Source organism: Pyxicephalus adspersus, chromosome 2, assembly GCF_032062135.1.
Source record: "Pyxicephalus adspersus chromosome 2, UCB_Pads_2.0, whole genome shotgun sequence".
NCBI lineage: Eukaryota > Metazoa > Chordata > Amphibia > Anura > Pyxicephalidae > Pyxicephalus > Pyxicephalus adspersus.
This window is the reverse complement of record NC_092859.1, coordinates 17,746,506-17,767,000: the sequence shown is the minus strand read 5'-3', so window position 1 is coordinate 17,767,000 and position 20,495 is coordinate 17,746,506. Positions and strand designations below refer to the sequence as shown.

General features: G+C 40.4%; 1 protein-coding gene across 1 annotated transcript in view; it reads right to left on the bottom strand.

Annotated features, from left to right (window-relative positions):
* The window catches only part of NOTCH3 (notch receptor 3), a 66,357-nt gene that overhangs the window by 14,765 nt on the left and 31,097 nt on the right, over nt 1-20,495 (bottom strand). The window contains exons 2-12 of the mRNA XM_072399760.1: nt 19,180-19,261; nt 7,894-8,036; nt 7,358-7,693; nt 7,142-7,264; nt 6,532-6,765; nt 5,059-5,214; nt 4,499-4,684; nt 4,283-4,396; nt 3,289-3,402; nt 2,606-2,839; nt 1,968-2,078 (exon numbers count right to left, since the gene is read on the bottom strand). Coding sequence (XP_072255861.1) covers nt 1,968-2,078; nt 2,606-2,839; nt 3,289-3,402; nt 4,283-4,396; nt 4,499-4,684; nt 5,059-5,214; nt 6,532-6,765; nt 7,142-7,264; nt 7,358-7,693; nt 7,894-8,036; nt 19,180-19,261 — 1,833 coding nt within the window. The remainder of the gene's footprint in view (nt 1-1,967; nt 2,079-2,605; nt 2,840-3,288; nt 3,403-4,282; nt 4,397-4,498; nt 4,685-5,058; nt 5,215-6,531; nt 6,766-7,141; nt 7,265-7,357; nt 7,694-7,893; nt 8,037-19,179; nt 19,262-20,495) is intronic.

Sequence of the window (20,495 nt, the reverse complement as noted above, 5' to 3'; positions counted from 1 at the left end):
GAAAATGAACGAGCGAGCATGAAAGAGCGAGCACAAATGAAAAAGGGAGAGAATGCATAAGAGTAGAGAGTAGATAAAGAGAGAGAGTGGAGAAAGAAAGGGAAAATGGGAGAGAAAATACAATTTAATTTAGCATAGCCTAGAACAATATGAGATATCCAGCCAAAACTCCCAGTCTGCAAAAAAACTAAGGTCAGCCAAAAAAATAGTGGGCATGCTGGAACTTTTAGTTTTCCAACGTCCATCTACCGGTTGACCATTTATGGCCTTGGATCCCTTTCAACTACCAGCCCATTCCCTTGTATCTAATTTTCTACAATGCTGTTTTTCTCCAAACACAATCTGTTCCTTATTAAAAAGATCTTCCATCTACCACTAGCTGACCATTTATGGTTCTCAAACGGACAGACATCTAATGTCAGCACTACAAAAAAAAAAGATCTTCATTAGTACAGAAATAGATTTAAGAAAACATAGTTTAGTCCAGGAAAAGTGCCCAGAGCATGAACTGACAGTCTGTCCCTGACACTGAAATAACCAGCAGAGGGGTCAACCATCATCAGCTGTGTACACATCACACCAATGCAGCTGGCAGCTAGAAGTTTACATCTCCTCCCTGCAGCTCCAGGGGAGCTGGGATTTCATAGGTACAATGACATTTTCAGACCAAAATATGGCAATGATGAAGACCAGTTCTCAGTCTAGCTATAGTTTAGTTGTTTTCCAAAAGATATAAAACAGAGACAATATACTGTTAATTGGTTGTCTCCCTGATTATTCATTTTTGCTATTCCCTACATGCACCCCAGTCCATTGTTGACTGAGGGCCCATTCACATATGTGCTCTGCTTCTGAAATGGGTTTAATGATGACGGCCATTATTCAACCCAGAAGGACAGTGGATGCAATAGGAAGGAGATCACAATAGAAAGAATATTACACTTTGTCTTAAACAATTTATTATACTTTTTTTTATTTTCAAGGAGCTTTTACAAAAAACACTACATAAACTCTTTAAATTGAAAAGCCAAAAGCTGTAAGTTAAAATATAATTAGTTTAGAAAAAAAAAAGTTTCAAGTTCAAAGAACTTGCTCTTGTAGCAGACATAACATCTGCATTTCAGCTGATAATTGAAGTAAATTGGGAAAAAAATATTCAGAAAATGAGTGTGGAAGTTAATGTATGTGACACCATCTGTTTCCAGCTGGACAGTGCTGTCCGGTCCCCAGCTCTACAAAGCTTTTATTGTGTACCAAGAGCTGTAAAATCAAATTACAGCACTGTAAGCATTCCTAAAATGTCTCACCCTACTTCAAAGTGCCCTCCAAGCTTTCCCTGCATTCACCAAATATTAGGATGAAGGGTTCTCTTTCCTAGCAAGAGCTACATGCAAACAAACAGATATTGTGAAAAAAAAATCTTTTTTATAAATACCGATAATTTGCTTTTTAGAACTTAAATATAGAACAATGACAAGTACATGGTTGATGTTTGTAGGTTGTACATATGGGGCTTTTGCTTTCTATGGGTTTCCTATACAAATGTATGCACCCACCATCTGGCAACATTTTAGGTATTTCTGTTATTTTTATTACTAACCCTTACTTGTTTGAAGAATGGCAGCAGGAAAGTCATTAAAGTATATCTGAAGATACAATCTTTCCCATTTTTGATAATCACCTATCAGCCTTTTCATTGCATTCTGAAGATTTCCCTTTACTTGTTGCCTTGTAGATTTATCAAGAAGGAAGAAATCAATGCAAATGGAGGACAACCATCAGCAAAATAAGTGTCCCCACTGGAAGAATTCACCTCTTCTGGTAACAATTCACAATATCAACATATTTAAAGTATAAATGCTATCACCGTTTGATCATTATAAGAATGCCAGCTTTGTCAGACTTATTACAGGGACTGAAACTTTATTTTAGGACTACACCAAATGCAAAATGTTGACATTTAATACCTGTAAATCCTGGTTTGCAGACACATTCGTATTTGTTGATTCCATCTTTACATTCTCCATAGTCACAAGGGTTGCTGGCACAATCATCATAGTTGTACTCACAGTTCACACCTAAAAACAGAGAAAGAAATTGCTAGATTGTTTTCCCCAGATTTAAAATCTTCAGGTCAGTGAGCTCTGGTATATCATCCCTGACAATCCTCATTGAATATTATCAATATATTATTATTATTATTGATAATGTATTTACATAGCGCCAACATATTATATAGCGCGGACGTATTACGCAGCACTGTACAATGACATAGTCATGTCACTGGCGGCCCTCAAAGGGGCTCACAATTTATTGTCCCTACCATTGTAAAATCTCTTTTATACAATCTAAGCTCAATTTTGGGGGGAAGTCATTTAACCTAGATGCATGTTTTTGGAATGTGGGAGGAAACCGGAGTACCCGGAGGAAAGACACGCAGACATGGCAGAACCTGCAAACTCAATGCAAATAGTGTCCTGTGTGAGGTTAGAACCTGGGACCTAACACTGCAAAGGTCAGAGTGCTAACCACTGAAGCACAATGCAATATATGAACCCCAATAGCCCTAAATATATACTCTGAATTCAAAATATTTCAGGCATACCTGAGGTTCCCTGCTGACAGAAGCAGAGGTATTTGTTGACCAGGTCAATGCATTTTCCTCCATGAAGACACGGGTTACTGTGGCATTCGTTTATCTGGTTCTCACAGCGGTAGCCAGTATATCCGGGGTCACATGTGCAGGTGAAGCTGGCAATGCCATCCTGGCACTTCCCATGGTGGCATGGGTCAGGGGAACATTCGTTTATGTTACGCTCGCAAAGAGTACCCTCAAATCCTGCAAGAAACACGGGAGTAAAGACAGGTGTTGGAAGCAATGATGGCAGAACTATGGCAGAAGTAAGCAGAAACAAGCAAAAACATGCCAAAATAAAAGAGCCAAAACAGCAGATTGCTTGGGATGAACCAAAAACTGAGAAGAGGAGGAGCTTAAAACCAAGCATGGTGCTAAAAGCTGAGCACAGCCATTCAAGAACCCAAGCCTGGCAAAGCAGAAGATGAAGGAGCATGAAGCACAGCACACTGCACCAGCTACACCAGAGGAAGGGCTGGGAGGAAGCGAGCTGCAGGCAGATGGGAGCAGGTGGAAATCTACAGACAAGACTTACCTCCCTGAACATATAAAGAGACATCCAGAGAGCGTGAGAGAAAACAGGATACAGCATCAGAGACAGACCCCAGGAGTAAGGCTACCCTCAGTCAGATAACCTGCAGCGAAGAACTCACCCTCCGCACAACGACACTCGTAACCGTTGGGTCTATCCACACACTTGGCTCCGTTCTTACAGGGAGTGCTGGCACACTCATCAATGTCAATCTGGCACATCGAGCCGGTAAAACCTAAAGAAGATATATATGGTTAAAAAAAAGTCAGCTTTATATTACATGAATATGTATATTCATCAACCTAAATTTAAAGAGTAAAGATCTGCTATCGTTTAGCCTAAAATATATATTAACAATCTAGCAAGAAGTGCAAACCACACAATTCTGACTTCTGTATGTATAAGACTTGCAGATCAAAGTATAGATTGAAGAACATGGCTCCATCATGGATTTAATCCACACAGGAAAAGTATTCTATAAACATACTGTATAAAAGCATTTATATGTTTATATTTTATCTATATATATTGGATGTATGTTTCCCCCTATGCAGCTAAATGGAAGCAAATCATAAGTGTGACCTAAAGAAGAGCACCACCATTTCCAGCAGTCCTTGACATTACAATTCCTACTTTTCAGCACTTCATAGTCTAGCCTAAGTCAGGCATAGAAAATGTATCCGACCCTATTGAATCATGCTGGAGCATCCTTGTGCTCCTCTATTTATCATGATGATATAATGGTGGGGGTGGCGCAGACGGCAGACAAACACGCCCACCAAATTATCCTCAAGCAAGGCAAGCATAGATAACACATTATTATTGTCTTATTTGGGAGATGAGCAGCCAAATTGTAGCTCTTTAACCATACTTGTGGCTCTTTAAGCTTCAGAATGAGAGACAAAATTATAAGTCATTTCCCCCACCCTCTGGTGAGGAAGACATTTTCAGACAACCAATTAGCTTTCTTCAGGCCCTGGAAGAAAGCCAATATAAATAGATATACAAAAGAATAGTATCAGATATGGCACAAGATAATCTGCAGAACAATCAGTTATGGACAAGTACTAAGATGTGGGTAACAGGGCATAAGTCATGAATAACAAAATGCTTACCAGCAGGACAGCTGCAGGTAAATCCGTTCACCATATCCTTACAAAGTCCTCCATTTACACACGGACTGCTGTCACATTCATTGATGTTCAATTCACAGAATGTACCAGTGAAGCCTGAGGAGGGAGAAAGAACAAGACAATAAAGAACACCAATATTGGAAAGTATACTTACAATAAAAATCACACATTGGTCCAATCTGTAGTGGAGCAACTTACCTGCCATACAGATACAGGTGAATTCCCCTATACGGTCCAGGCAGGTGGCATCATTCTGGCAGGGGGTGGATAAGCATTCATTGACATCCGTTTCACATCGAGGACCAGTGTAACCCCGACCACATTGGCACTGGAAAGAACCTTGAGTGTTCACACAACGACCAAAGTGCTCACAGGGGTTGGCGCCTGCACAGAAGAACAGACACATTATTTACAATACTTAAAGCTAAAGTTTTTTAACCTCCCTGGGGGTCTGATTATATGAGTTTTTTAAATGTCAAAGTGGTAAATGAAAATTAACCCCGAGCCACACTTGGGAATACCTCAAGGGAGGTTAAAAACAAGTCGCCAGTGTAAGCGTGCATACTTCTAACATGATAGCAAAGGCAGCAATTTATATTATATACTTATTTTTGGTGACTCCAAACTGGCCAGGGAAAGGGGTCCATTTTTGTAACCTGCACAGCATCTATTATATTCTACATAACCCTCTTCTATGATCAATCATTGATAAGGAATCCATCACATTCTTTGCAAACAGATTTCATGTGAGTACATACCTATCGAGCATTCATCCACATCCTGGTCACAAGCTCCTCCTGTAAAACCTGGTGGACATGTGCAGATTGCTCGCCCGTTCACTGGGTTAGTATCACACATGGCATCCTTGTGGCACGGATTGCTAACACAGGCATCCTCCAAATGACATAGCAGACCTGGTAAAGGAAAGACACATAGGATAAGCTCTGCAACTGCTTGTCACACTGCAATATCAATTTTACATTGCAATAGCTATGAAAATGGAATAGTTGGAACAGCAAGTAACCCTTATATGTAATCTATTGTTTTAGGTTGGCAGCCAAGTAAAGTCAAAGTAAACCTAAAATATGTCAGTCGTTCTTTAATGGAATAAGTGAACAGGAAGTCCACAATGTCTAATAAATAAATCCCTGCAATGCTGCCATTATTGCAACAAATGATCAGCAGGCTTTTGGCATCCTTACTTACAATACATTATTGCCAGTTCTGCATTGTATGTATTGATGACAGACCTGCAACCAACAGACAGAGCTGCTTGAAGAGGCTCCAGTGGACAAATTGCATGGGAAAAGAAAACCTACATGTTAAGGAATAAGGTTTGTTAAAGTCCTTTTTATTGGTTCCCAAATGCGAATAAGCATTTAAAGTTATACTTAATAGAAAACTCCAGGCAAAACTTTTTTTTTTAGTTTGCACTGCTGTTTGGAGAGAGGTTTTCTCACTCATCCTATTCTTGGTTGGTAGGGTTAGCTCCTTAACCTATTCTTAGTGATATTTGCACAATTATACTCAGGGTGTCACAAGGACAAGGAGAGAAGGAGAAGAAACAATTTATTCTAAAACCACCAAAAATGTTTTTGTAAAAAACCAACAGTTATCACAACCACCAGTCATCCCTTTCACATCTATAAGATCTTATGTGTAGGCAGTCTTAGTTTACAGATGGTGGAAGTTAAATGGGTTCAGTTATATCAGATTACATGAAATCTACAATCTCACTTTTTACTGGCACAATTTTCGTGCGACACTGGTTTTCAAAATATCCTAAATCTGCTGAGAACAGGAAAAATTCAACCACAGCTTTCAGACTGGTACACAGGCCTCCTGCCAGATATTCTGATAGTGATGAGGAAGAGGCCAAACTTGAAACTCTGTAGTATTAGTAGTGATTGAATAAATGTGTAGCCTAAATCCTAATTATAATTATAGTGATGGGGAAGCACTAGAAATTCTATCTGCTTTTCACTGCTAGCTGGGACTCTGTTAGAGAAACTTCACCTCCCCTCCTGCTCTGCCGACAATGATTTCACCAGGAAACTGATAAAAAAATCAGAATACATGCAGAAATAAAAATGTGACACTTCCTTTCTGGTTAAACATTGTCAGCAGGACAGACAGTGAAGGATTAAAAAAAAAATGATTATTTCCCACTTTACTAAAATCAGTGGTATGTCATACTATTTGCTATGACAACACAACTATCTCACACCTACCAGTCTTGCCCATGGGGCATTCGCAGTAAAATGAGGCTACCCGGTCATGGCAGGTGGCGCCATTAAAGCACACGGCGGTGGCACAGTCATCAATGTTCTCGCTGCAGCTCTCTCCGGTCCAGCCATTGACACAGACGCATGTGTGCCCGCCCAGAGTGTTAAAGCAGGTTCCGCCATTGTGGCAGGCATTGGGCTGCAGCTGGCACTCATCTACGTCTTCTGTACAGAACTGACCTGTGGCATGAAAAAGATATGGATTTTTTTACATTTTAAGAATCAGCAGTATGGTGCTACACTAATGATTGATCCTCTTCCTCCGTAGTGTAACCTAAATCATCTGTCAGGCAGAAGGAGAAAATTACAAAGGAATCTACACCAACCAGAATTCGTCCATACTGGTAGTCACACTGTCAATCATAGTTAAAGGTAGTGCAGGTTGTCATGAAGAACAAAGACAACCACACAACTAAGCTGGCACAAAGCATTAAACAGAAGAAGGGATTTTTAAAAATATTTAGCATAAAAAAACAAAAATTCCAGCCGGACAGTTAAAGAAAAGTAAAATGAACTTTGGTACTGACTGAATTATCCATAAGGTGCAGGAACTCACCTGTCCACTCAGGGGGACACTGACAATTGTAAGTGTTCACTCCATCCACACATGTGGCACCGTTCATACATTTATGGTCCGGGCAGTCATCCACGTTTATCTCACAGTTTAGTCCTTCAAAACCTATAAGCAGAGAAGTATTAAAGCATTGTGTTACAAAGCCACAAGTTGTAATTGGAAGGGATGGAAAGAAAGGAGGATGGGATATTTCCTCACCTGGCAGGCAGACACATTGATAGGAGAGGTCTCCTGTAGGGCGCCAGGTGCCTCCATTCTGACATTGGGAAGGAGCACATGGCACATAGTTGGCCTCACAAAACTGGCCGGTGAAACTACTCGGGCAACGGCAGCGGAATGAACCTTGGGTGTTAATGCACTGTCCGCCATTTTGGCAAAGTCCAGAAGTTCGACATTCATCAATATCTAGCCGACAACTGCGTCCCTGGTATCCTGGTGGGCAGGTACAGTTGTAGCGACCATTCCAATTGGTACACCGGGCACCATTCTCACATGGGTTAGAGGCACAGGCGTCAATGAGAGAGCAATCTTGACCTACAAGAAAACAGATCAGAATCAGCCACTGATCAATGGAAGCGAGTGGTTAACCAATGACTTGGGGGCTTCGTTATCATCCCTGCCAAGGACTTATACATGCAGAATGTACTGTCATAATAACACTTAATAAATAGGACTTATTATTAAATATGTAAAATAAATCCTACCACAATTCAAAGTCCACAAGCAGCACCTACCTCTAAATCCTTTGGGACAGCTACACTCATACTGGACAGTTCCTCCTCGGATGGAGTTTTGGCAGGCTCCTCCATTAACACAAGGCGTTGGCACACAAGGATCTTTAAACTGACAATAGTCTCCAATCCATCCAGTGGGACATCTGAAAATAAAATAGGAAATGATTTAATGCCGTAATGGAACCGTGTCGTCAGCTCACGATATGAATTTAACAAGCTCTTTTGAATGAGGAAACACAGATTTTATTTGTACTTTGATTTACTACAATCATAAGTGAAAGAAGTTCATTGTTTCAGTTTACAAACACTTCCAGAAACACTCCTCTCATTATGGCTATAAAGAACTATAGGTAGCAGTATGCCTTGGCAACTACTGGCTCACATGCCAATGCAGGGCACAAGTAAGTATATGACAAGTGGTGGAAAGTGTGACATCTGTGCTCCTACACCACAGTTTCAGCTAACACATGAAAATAACTAGATTAAAAGGAAGAATCTTTCACACGGAGAAGAAAGTTTTGATCTGCTTTTAACAAGGCTTAAATATTAAGATCAGTAGGCTGAAACTGGTTACAGACTGAATTTCATAGCTGCTGTGGCTGAGTGGGTGGGTACCCATGACTCTTGCTGTGGTTCTTGGCTCTCGCCCATGATCTTTAGAACTCAGCATTTTTTTCAGCTGGATAACGCTGAATTCCAAGAGAATAGTTGAGAAACACGAGTGAAGAAACAATGAAAAGCTCAGTACACTCAAAGCTGACTTTATACTTTAAAGACGGTGTGTTGAATCGCTTGGCAATGATCTAACCACAAAGTTTGCTCATTAATGCAATCAACAGTCTACTTTGGCTTTTTAATTCTGTTCGTTGATTGGGGGGGAAATTTAACAGTTAAGGGGCCACCCACCCAAACTAATGGTTTTGTAAGAGGTGGAGCCTGGTGGGTTGAGCCAGTTTTGGATACACGGACAGCCAGACCTCCCTGCTATAAATCCAGACTCTGACTTCAGTTGGAGTTTTGCAAGTTCCAGCACCTTCTGGTGTAATTGTCATGATGATATGAATTAAAAAACCCGCTGTGCAGAACTGGAAACTGAGCAACCCTTTGTGCTAACCCCTTACGTCAAACTGGTCAAACTGGGCTAATTGCTTTAAATTTCAATGGTTACTATGATAAGTACCAAAGTACTACAATCATTCACTGGAACCTAGTGTGGTACTTGGCAGACAGAAAACTGTCTTTTTTAATTATTCTAAAATCAACTTAGAGCACTGTTTGAATCTGCTTTGCATTTAAAAGTTTCTCCAGAGTCTTTTGGAAATAAAAGTGGTCAGATGCATCAATTTATTCATGCCACAAAAGTGTCAGAAAACCATACGAGAGTCAGCGTTGTTCTAAACAGACCTACATCAGAGAACATGCTTCTGAAGCTGGCCATAGATGTTAGGCTTTCTCAAACTTTTTACCCCTAAAGTTTCAGGTCTTTGGGAGCCTCAGCTAAAAGTAATTTTAAAGGGGTTATCAGGAAAAAGTCCTATGTACTGACTTTTTGCTGCCCCCACTCCCTGGATAAGTCTTCCTCCCACTATTTGGCTTGTTCTTACTTTCCGCTCATATAAAAGTACTCAAACCCCATCTTTTCAAACTTGCATACCCATATTCTTCTGTCTCCTAAAATCGTCACTACTTCCCACCTCTAAATCTCCCCTCTTATTGTGTGTTACTTCCCCCACCTCTTAGATTGTAAGCTCTTTAGGGCAGGGTCCTCTCCTCCTCCTGTGCCACTGTCTGTATCTGTCCGTCATTTACAACTCCTATTTAATGTACAGCGCTGCGTAATATGTTGGCGCTATATAAATCCTGTTTAATATTAGTGGTAGGATTATCACTCATTGGTTTCATGCAGCTGGCTCTGCAAAGTGGCTCAAAAAATAAGCAGGAACCAACAAATGGGTGGTCAGTTAGCTATAGCTCAAGGAACTCCAGGCAACTTAAAGCAACCTAAAGCAACCCTAGGACTCCATGGCACTCTGGTTGGTCCCTGGTTCAATAATGCCAAAATCTAGATAACGGAACACTCCAACACCGGTCCACATCGCCATATACATTTTATTTTGAACACCAGCTATTAGAAATACAGTAGGATAGAAGTTTGAGGTATATGGAAATCTTTATGAAGTTGTGTAACGAAAAGTGATCACGAAAGTAAGCGGAGGTCAAAGACCAAAAGGTGTGTACATTTCAGCTCTCAGGGTCAAGTGGGTCATCTCTGGTCAGTAGAGCAAACAATCTGCTCACATATTGGAAAACAGACAAAAAACAGAGAGGAACTTGAAACAACTTCATGCATACAGTGTTGAAAAAAAAAAAAAAAAAGAATAAGTTAAAAACGTGTGAAAAAAGATGGATTTGAGTAAACAGGAAAGAAGGAGACGAGGGTGGGGGCTGAGAGAGCCAGACATGAAACATCTGGGATGAGTTAGGAGTGAATGCTTCGTAACCCTTTCTTTGTTCAAAAACTGTGCCTTGCAAAGCTAAATTATGGATGAAACCCAGCAAAACTTATTAAAGATGGGTTGTAAGAAGTGCGATGTGCCAACAGGCTAATTAACAGCCAGAAGAGTTTAATCTGCTATAGGATGCCAAATTTTTCATGGGAATTCAGTTGAGTGCCCTAGAGGAAGAGACATCGGATAATGCATGGGCTTGGAATCATTTACTGATAATATCTTTTAAATAATTGCAGAGTGTTATGTAAAAACAAAACAGATTCTATTAAAGAAAATGCAAAGAAGCCAGGCGTCTGCAACAGCAACCGATCACAATCTAGCTATATTTTTTATTTTATTCGATCTCCATGATATTGGAAACAATAGGATTTTATAAGTACAATAGGGGAAAAACATTTTTCCGTGTCCCATTGTTTTTTCTCACAAGCAGAAAGCAAGCGGAAATCATCTAAGTGCCCATATTGGAATATTTCCCCTCTTACTGCTCTGGTATCACAAACAAGTGTTCAGCCTAATGCACCAATTTACCATTTTTTGATACTACGGTGTACGGGTAATTTTACCATTTTTGGTAGTACGGTGTACCACATTCCACTTAAGTATATTGTCATGGGTTGCTCTACAAAGCATGGTGGTTGACAGGTTACATTGGGAAGCCACTTAGAATGAATGGCACTGCATCCAACTTGGATGTGCAATACCGTATTGCAATAGTGCGAATGGGCCCTAAAGAAGCTTGCTTGGGTTACCAATAGTTTGATATGACTTGCAGGATAACAAAGGCCATACACACCTCAGGTTACAATGGTGGTCATTGGGCCCGATTTATTAAAGCTCTCCAAGGCTGGGAAGGATACACTTTCATTAGTAAAGCTGGATGATCCAGCTAACCTGAAATGGATCTGGTCTAGTATTCAAAACATTTGCCAGCAAATGACTATTTGTTTCCTGGTTTGCTTCACTGATAAAAGTGTATCTTCTCCTGCCTTGGGGAGCTTTAATAAATCCGGCCCAATGTCTACCATTGTAACCTGAGGTGTATGATCTTTGTTATCTTGCAAGACATATAGAATTATTACTATTAAGTGATAGAACAAAAAAAAAAAATAGAACTTTATTAAATTAGGGCCATACAAAGAAGCCAATGGTAAAAAAAGAAGACTGTCCAAAAGAATCACTCCTGTAGGGATGAAGGCATTTTCATCAACTTTTTCCTCCCAGTCTCCTAAATAAATGGAATAGAAAATGGAAGCAAAAGAGTTAAAATACTTAATGACCAAAGAATGCGCCTAGTTCTAGAATAGACTTCTAATTTAGAACCAGCAAAAAAAAAAAAGCTATGTGCACTAGAGCCAAAGGAACGTTTGCCAAAACACAAAAACTGGAAAATAAAGTGTGTGGGATAGAGACAAAGACTTCTCACAATGCAAAGCAACACTAGAACCTAAAAGTCCATTCCTAAAGGACTGCAAGCTCAGAACCAGACTTGAGACGTTGGAAGGAGGAACGTACTAAAAGCATGAAAGCCAGACTGGCAAGGACAGGTGGATATATCAGGCCAGATGAAAACCAGATGTTCCTACTAAAGTCCCAATTTCCCACGATCCCCTTTTCCACCCCCCTTCGTGAGACAGCTGGATTTGAACTTAATCACACAAGAGTGGGATAAATATTTTACTTTCACCCCGCTCTTCCCCCTTTCCAAGGGAACACAGACATCCGGTAAGAACAGGGAAAAAAATTCCCAATAAATCATATAAAGCTGTCTAGAAGCAGCACTGTCACTCAGATATCAGCCTAACGCCGAGGGATGGTATTATCGTAGCACGGCGTGGGCTTGTGTAACATGACACATTCACCAGAGTCACCCAAAAAACATGCCAGCAAACTACATATTGCCCAATAAAGGCATAGGAGGCTGCAAGAACATGACGGATTCAGATAATAATCTATCTTGTCTACAGTTAATATTCTACCCAGTAATAAAGGGCAGGAACTCTTACTATATTGTATACCGACCAAAGACGGAGGAGAAATAAAATCTCTGTGGCCAGTCTTTGCAATAGAAGAGGTATTATTCTAACCTTTGGACTGGAAGCAACCCCTAGGGTGCACCTAGCACTGAGACCCCAAGGTTTAGCATAACCCCTAATTTTGGGCCGGGAAAGATATTTGTTGCTGTCCAGGTCACTGTTGGGTAGATCTAAGGCTCCATATGATTATTCTTGCCCGATAATAGTCTCAGGGCTGATATCGGGTGGGAATTTGGCGTGTGTACGGTGCTCGTCATTGGATCCACTGATGACTGTAATAGAAGTAAAGGGGAGAGAGCACACCAGGGTGCCGCTCCGTCATTCTCCCTCCTCCATAGAGCAGAATGGCGCTGTATGTACATTTCTCGTTCATGCATCATTTGTCAGTGGAAAGGATTGTGAAAGATCCCTTTCAACGACAATTATTCCACGTGTGTACCCAGCCTAACTTCACTAAATAGAGACCAATGACATTGAGAGAGAAATGGAGAAGGGATCCAACATTTTAGGGTTGTCAGTAATAGAGGGGAAGACGTGGCCTTTCCATTAATTTTGGAGAGATTTCCACTTACTTTCTGGTATGATAAATAAGGAAAGAGAAAGAAAGATAAAATGAACAGGGGTGTTTCATGCCATGCAAATTGATTAAAACTTAAATTTGGTATGATACATAAATGTCAAGACATTGACATAACATGTAGGGAACAGATGTCGTATTACAAAAAGATATAGGCTAGGTTATAAACAATTTCAAATATAACCGTGACGCGAGCGTTACTTAATACAATCTCATTTTGCTGATCACATAAAGAGTACAGTCGTCTCAATCTCGACGCATTTCGGCGATTTGGCTTCCTCAGGGGATTCTTGGGAGACTTTTAATTTTGGTAAATGATCACTTGGTCGTATAGGTTGTAAGAGGAGCAATACTTTTTGCACATAAGGTTACATCTGGGGGTTCATAGTCTTTAGCTGCTGGTGAGAAGATGGAAAGGAGTAATATGTGAGTAATAGTGATTTTTTTCTTGTGGGTATTTCTGCGGATAGAAATGGCCAGGGATCCGGCTAGCTTCTGACAGCTTGATGATACTTTCTGGTATGAGAATCTCCTCGATAGAGGGAATAGACATTAATAAAATCCTGGAATATATTATAAATCTTGGCAATCTATCCAAGCACTAAAGCGTTGGCTGGAGTCACACCTACTAACAAGCTAACACTGGCTACTCCTGACTTTATTCTATGAAAAATACTTAAAGTCTGGCTGCCATGCTAACTTTTATTGAATACTTTCCGAGTCAGTGACCTTCAATAAGAACACAGATAAAGTAGTCTATAAAAAGGCTGGAGGACATCTGCGGTATTAATAAAAACAACAAGCACCAAAAAGATACCACAGATACACAAAACACACAAAATTTTCTGGAATACTTTATATAAGTTATATTATAAGTTATATATGACTCCAAATGGGAGAGGCAGCATCCTAGGACAGAGGTGCCCTAATTAATCAGAATATATGATGTTTTTGTCTGAGCTGGCAGCTATACAGCGCTCCACCCCAATCTACCTCCCGCACCCTCAGCCACCAACCAGACCGGTTCAACCAGTTGTGGCTGACGCTCATTCCCACGGATGTCTGTTTTTAACCTGTTTTCAAACGGGTCTTTTAAAAGCTTTAAACTCTTGAGATTTGTCTATAAGCGTTTGCAAACATTGACTGTGTTCAGATCATAGTGCGTTCCATTCATACAAAACACACACATAAACACAAGAGACTTTACTCCTGAAATGTATAGACATTAATGGGTCTGCTCCCACGCTCTCCTGCATGGACTGCATGAAAAAAAACAAAAAAGAATAAAAAACAAAACATAAAAAGCAAATAATAATTAAAAAGTGTTCAAAGTTATTAGGTTAGGGAACTCCAAACCTTCTGTTCCATAAGTCACACTCACAAATGTTTGCAACACATACTTAAAACCTCTAGCAGCACTTGTGTAAATTACTTCTATGCACAATAATTCGGCCAAAGTCCTGAGGGTCACCAGCAGCTGAGGTATGTATTGATTGACGATCTGTTTGCAAACCTGAGGTCAAAGATGACCCATGGCTCAAGCGCTGCCTGTTTGGATATGGAGGAAGTTGTCCAAGGAATTTTGTTTTGTCAGGTACCATGGTGGCTAAAAGGTTGGCATTTTGGCTTTTGCAGTGCTGGGTCCCAGGTTTGAATCTTGGGCCCATGTTTGCGTGGGTTTCTTCCGGGTAATCTGGTTTCCTCCCACATTCCAAAAACATGCTGTAAGGTAATTGGCCTTAGACTGTATTAATGACTATGGTAGGGACATTAGATTGTGAGCTCCTTTAAGGGACAGCTAGTGACATGACTATAGACTTTGTACAGCGCTGCGTGTTATGTTGGCGCTATAAAAATACTGTGTAATAATATTAAAGCATGCAACCAGATCCAATAGTTAAGTCCGGATTTCCCATTAGGTATCAATAATCCCAAGCCATGTATCAGAAATGACTGGGTGGGAACGGACTGATTGCTTGGGATCTGCAGACCTCTTTCGGTGGTCTAAAAATCAATGCTCAAAAACATATAAAAGAAATACTTGGAAGTAGTTTAGTCATAAGGAATCTGCTTGCAGTTTTATTATTGGATACATTTTAGGAAAACATGAGTAGGACAGGCCTGGTGTCTCAGATTAATTAAACCTTTAAGAAAAGCTGCCCTAGAAAAGGTTAATCTTTCAAAACCACAGAGGGATTCATTGTTTAAAAAGAAAGAAAGAAATCTTGCAGGTTTTTTTTTTTTTCAAAACACATGCCAGAAATTGTTTAATGCATCTAGTGTTACAGAGGTGGAGTTCTATGGTCAGATAATCACTGTATTCATGGGACATTATGCCCTACTACTTTCCTCTAGAATGGCATTGTACTTTGGCTTTTGTGAGCCATCTTGTGACACGCCACTCAGACGTACTGACACCATCTTGATTTAGAATGTTCTAGGTAATAAATTAAAGGAACCGGTAAAAAGAGGGAAACAAAAAAGTTTGTGTTCTTAAATCAAAGTGCAGCTGTGAGTTTTCTAGCGCAGAACAAAGAATCAAAGCCATATAAGGTGTAATAAATTGCTAAGAGCAGCAAACGTTAAGGTGAGGGGGGCCTAAAGAGAACCATTCAAGATGGAGTGTTCAAGTTGTGCCTATAATTCAGCCTCTCAGGAGTTGTGTGTGTGCTGTTGTATTCTCTCCCTGTCAGAGCTGAAATGCCAGCCCAGTGCCATGATGTAACAATCCCATACAGGCTGAGCAATCCCAGAGTTTATATGTTGGCATAACAAATTATAGATTAGTCTACTTTTTTTTAATTTCTGGAAACGTGCAGCAAGCACACATTTTGTATTTTTATTATGTTTACCTTAGATCGAGTACACATGGGCCAATTCAGGTCAGATCCCCAATCTACTAAAAGAAGAATGCTCAGAAACTAGAACAGAATTCAGCAGATCAGTTGCAAGCATTTGGCCCTTTGTTGGGCAAGGAGCGGATTGATGCAGCTGGCAAACATGGATCAAAGTTACACAAGGTGTGTATGGTGTGCATAAACATTCAAGCCAATCCGATAGTAAGCTCCCATGGTTCATTCCATTTCAAGCAGACTAATATTATGCTTGGGACTGATGACTTAATGATTACCAGTTGGTAAATCAATCAGGTCCCTTTTAGCCGGGCGCATCACCCAGCACTTTTCAGTAACCACCCGGGTGTTTTTGGGTGTCACTATACTGGGGCTGCCACCCACCTACAATTCCTTTCCACCCTGCTTAAAAACATTTCTGGGTTGATAGATTTATATAATACATATGTCTGCTACAATGAAATATACAAACTTCTTTTTTACATTTACACATTTATAAGTTAGTTCTTTATGATTATTAATGATGCAAACACTTAAAACCATCGTATAATGCCACCATGTTTTACTATCAAATAAAACAGAGAATCTCACTACATGAAATGCACACACAAGTTCCACAATTTATAATTAAACCCCTGGGTGTGTATGGGTTACACAACCACAATTACTTTTTTTTCTACAAGGGTGAAAAAGATCAAGTGAAGGAGATTTAGCTTGATTGCAGTGATTAGTTTAAAACCTACGTAGGCGTTAAACAGTCACAGAACACATGGGGGCCGGGAGATAAAAAATCAGCACGTTCTAATGAATTCTCTGGACTGTTTTTGGTATATGGAGGAGTCCCTGCACAGCTGTACATAGGGACCCAGCGGAGTGCAGGCACCGAATACCTGCACACACAACTCCAGCGGCTACTTTTGTTCCATACACCTGTCAGGCACTCCCTGGTACTTAATTCTCCTCCCCGCACAAACACACCCTGAGAATACAACCTGTTCTACTCCCTCTGCTGAGTTTTGCCCTGCGGTGTGAGAACGACCCAACATGCTAAAAGTGAGCAGAAAGAACAATGGGCACCTGACCTGTGCCAGCCACCTTCTCTATACACAAACTCTACAGGACAGGAGACCTCTGCAATATATGGGGACTGACGATTTATTACAAGGTTAGCAACCTCCTCCTTTATACCAACACCACCCTTGTAAAAGCTGAAATCCAGGCTAAACAAATATTGCCTAAATGACAATAGCCACGTGTATCCTACTTGGATATTGGTACACTTAACCTTTCAGTCCTGTAGTTCTGCAAAAAAACAACTTGGACTTTGTGCACCTGGTATAAAGACCAGTCATTGCAGACCCTCTGCCAAAACATATAGAGCAGGTCTTGTACCCACCCCCTGTAGTTTTGTGCAGACGGCCTGTAGTGGGTGGATCTGTTGTTGCAGAAAGTGAAGGAAAATCTTATTAGACAGCAATGAAGCCCTCAAGAATCTCCTTGACTAGCAAACACTGCCTGGTTCTGTAGCACAATGCACACTTAGCAGAAGAATGGTTGGTCCCGGTTATCTAATCCCTAAGAGGACTGGGACTGTCGTCTATGCCGTGGGCCAGACCAGGGATTGCTCAGTGGACATATTGACTAGTGTCCTCTAATGTTGTGCATGCAATGGTTGTATGTATCTTGAATAATGGTATTATCCTGGTAGTTCAGCTAAAAAGACTTCTTTGACCAAATCAAGCCTGGCACAACGCATTATGATTAACTAAAGGAAGCGATATTTACTTTCTATTTATGTATGCAAAGTTGGGGGGTCAGGCTTACAGAGAAGGGTTTGAATTTTGTTCAACTATGTAACCAGCAACTGAATAAACAAATCCTAGCTGGAGATCCCCACCACACCATGGGTATTCCCTAACATGTTCTAATAAAAGGAGGAGAACCAAGCAATAAAAGCCAGGTAAAAGCCACCTACTCCTACAGAAACACTAACACCCCTCCGTGGCACAAGAAGAGCCCAATGTGGCCATCTGGTTCCTTTAACTTCCCAGACTACGCTTGTATTAAAGAATCAATCATCTCAAACCACCATGCAATACATTGCAGTCTGCCAAACCCTTACACACCGTTATTCAATATACAACACAATGCATGGCTTAACCTCCAATGTACTAGTACAAAATAAAAGGTTTCATAACTTTTATACAATACAACACTTAAGGCATTCTCAAACACACTGACAATATGTCCAGAATGCCAAGAAATTCTTGCAGTGAATGAATGATCCCAAAAATGCGCTGGACGTACCTACCATGCAAATAAAAATACAGTGTAGCCTTGAATTAGCAGCCCCTTTTAGCCGGGCGCACCACCTGGCACTTTAAAGTAACCAGGTGTTTAAAGTAGTTACTGAAGAGCTGTGCCACAATACAGGGGCTGCCATCCTACAATTTCTTACAACCCCGCTGTATATTACACTGTATATATATATATATATATATATATGTGTGTGTATGTATGTATCACTATTGATAACAGGTGTAGCAGTTAAAGGCTGGGATGTTCTACTTTTGATGCCCAAGGCAACACCTGAAACCAATGTCATTAACCCTGTATTAGAGAAATGTACACATGTAAAAAGCAAACAATCCCCATCTACTTATAACTGGGTAAACACGGAAGAAGTCACTTGTTTACTCACTGCTTTAATAATTAAAGATTAGGTCTACCGCACAGTTTCAGTTTTGGGTGAATGACAGCATACTGGATTATTCCCAGACTACTTTTATAGCGTTTTTTCAGGCGTCCCAGGAACATTGGAGTCACTTCAATGACTGGTGGGCGATTCAACCATCCAGGTTTTAATCCTAAATCAGTATTTGCTTGTGCAAACTAACCCTTCAACTCCTAGTACAACAGTGGTGGTGGATACAGCCAACAATAATGAGTGGATGAGCCCCTGTGTAGACTTGGGGTCCTTGTGTGGATTGTTGGCCATGGAAGATTCGGGGTCCTTGTGTGCCCATATGTCCACCCATGCCCAACAGCCTTCAAATTTACAAACTGAGAAACACTCAAATCCTGTAAAACTGTTGTAATGTATTATACACCAAGACAGGACAGGGTAAATTTCAGAGGTTTATGGATAAGGTGCCAACTGCAGACCCCAATTTTTTTTTTTTTGCATTAAACTTTATTATTGTCACAAAAACAATTAATATTAAAACATTTCATTTGATGGCAACACAGTAAAACATAGCACAGGACACACATGGTAATCTGTAATCATTCATACTCATAATGTAACTACTTACAGACAAGCAGCTTCTCCATTTGAATACATTGTACATCTTGCTCCATTCTGACATGGTCTGTAGGTATCCAAACACTGAAAACCTGTGGATGACAAAATGATTTGTATTTACAAGTTATAGTGCTAAGTAACCTATAAATACATAGGCAACATTTTACATATCTCTTATATCATATATCATATTATCTTATGATATTTCTTGGAATTGTTCAAAGGTTTTTGGGTCACAAGACCAGCAGAAGACAAATATAATAGTTCACATTTGAATCTGAATACTAAAAAGCAGCATAAGTGTTAAGGCAGTAAAATCCTCAGTTTTACAAGCCCTATATACTTCAGCCGTCTACATTTTCATAGCAGGGTGCCCGCATCCATTACCGGTTTGTTATTTGACACGTTAGATGAGATTGTGCAAAGATATCACCCATGAGCTCCCATCTACACAGATGCAGGTTTTCTATTCCAGTTACCCAACAGCTATGACAATCAGATGGGGAGTATGGTGGGGGCTCTCCAGCTCTCTATGTGCAGGTTGCTCCCAACAAATTAAATCCACAGACACTCAATTTACTACTTTTCCTCATCAATGAAACACTATAAGTCAGATCTGACAGGTTTAATAATTCTGTTATATCAGCAGTCATTAGGCGGGGGGAAGTAAGGCAAATTCTTGCATAGAAAAATCAACTTAACCTGAAGTATGATGAAGTAGACCAGGGGTGCTCAGCAGGTGGATCGCCATCTACCAGTAGATCGCAAAGGCAACGCAAGTAGATTGCGGAGCCCTGCCTTTTAAAATAATAACTCCTGTGTGCGGTAGAGTTTAAGTCCAAGTTTTTATTGATGGTGGATCATATTGACTTGGTCATTTTAAAAGTAAACCACAAGCCAAAAAAGTGTGGGCACCCCTGAAGTGGAGTCTCTGTATGAGTGACGGGTTCTCTTGCAAGAACATAACCACATTTTCTAATACCATATGCCCCATGACTCCATTCTTCCTTAGAATCAGGGAGTCTAAACACGAGGTATTGTATTCATTTCACTCCCTAATATAGCAGTGCCAGGCCCAGAGAATGTTCATTTGGGTTTGAAAACTTCATCCTGAGAGGAGGTGGTGACATGCCCCCATTCCTCATCCTCAAACCAAAAATGGCAGAGAAAGGTGGCTAAGCCAAGTATTGGGTTGTTGTTTCAAGAGGACCTATCAAAGTGCCCTAGGACATTAGATGGATGTGGTTGGATTAGGTGACCAAGGTCAACAGAAGGTACTACTGGCTCTAATTTGTAAGGGCTAGCGCCAGAGGAACATGCAATAGG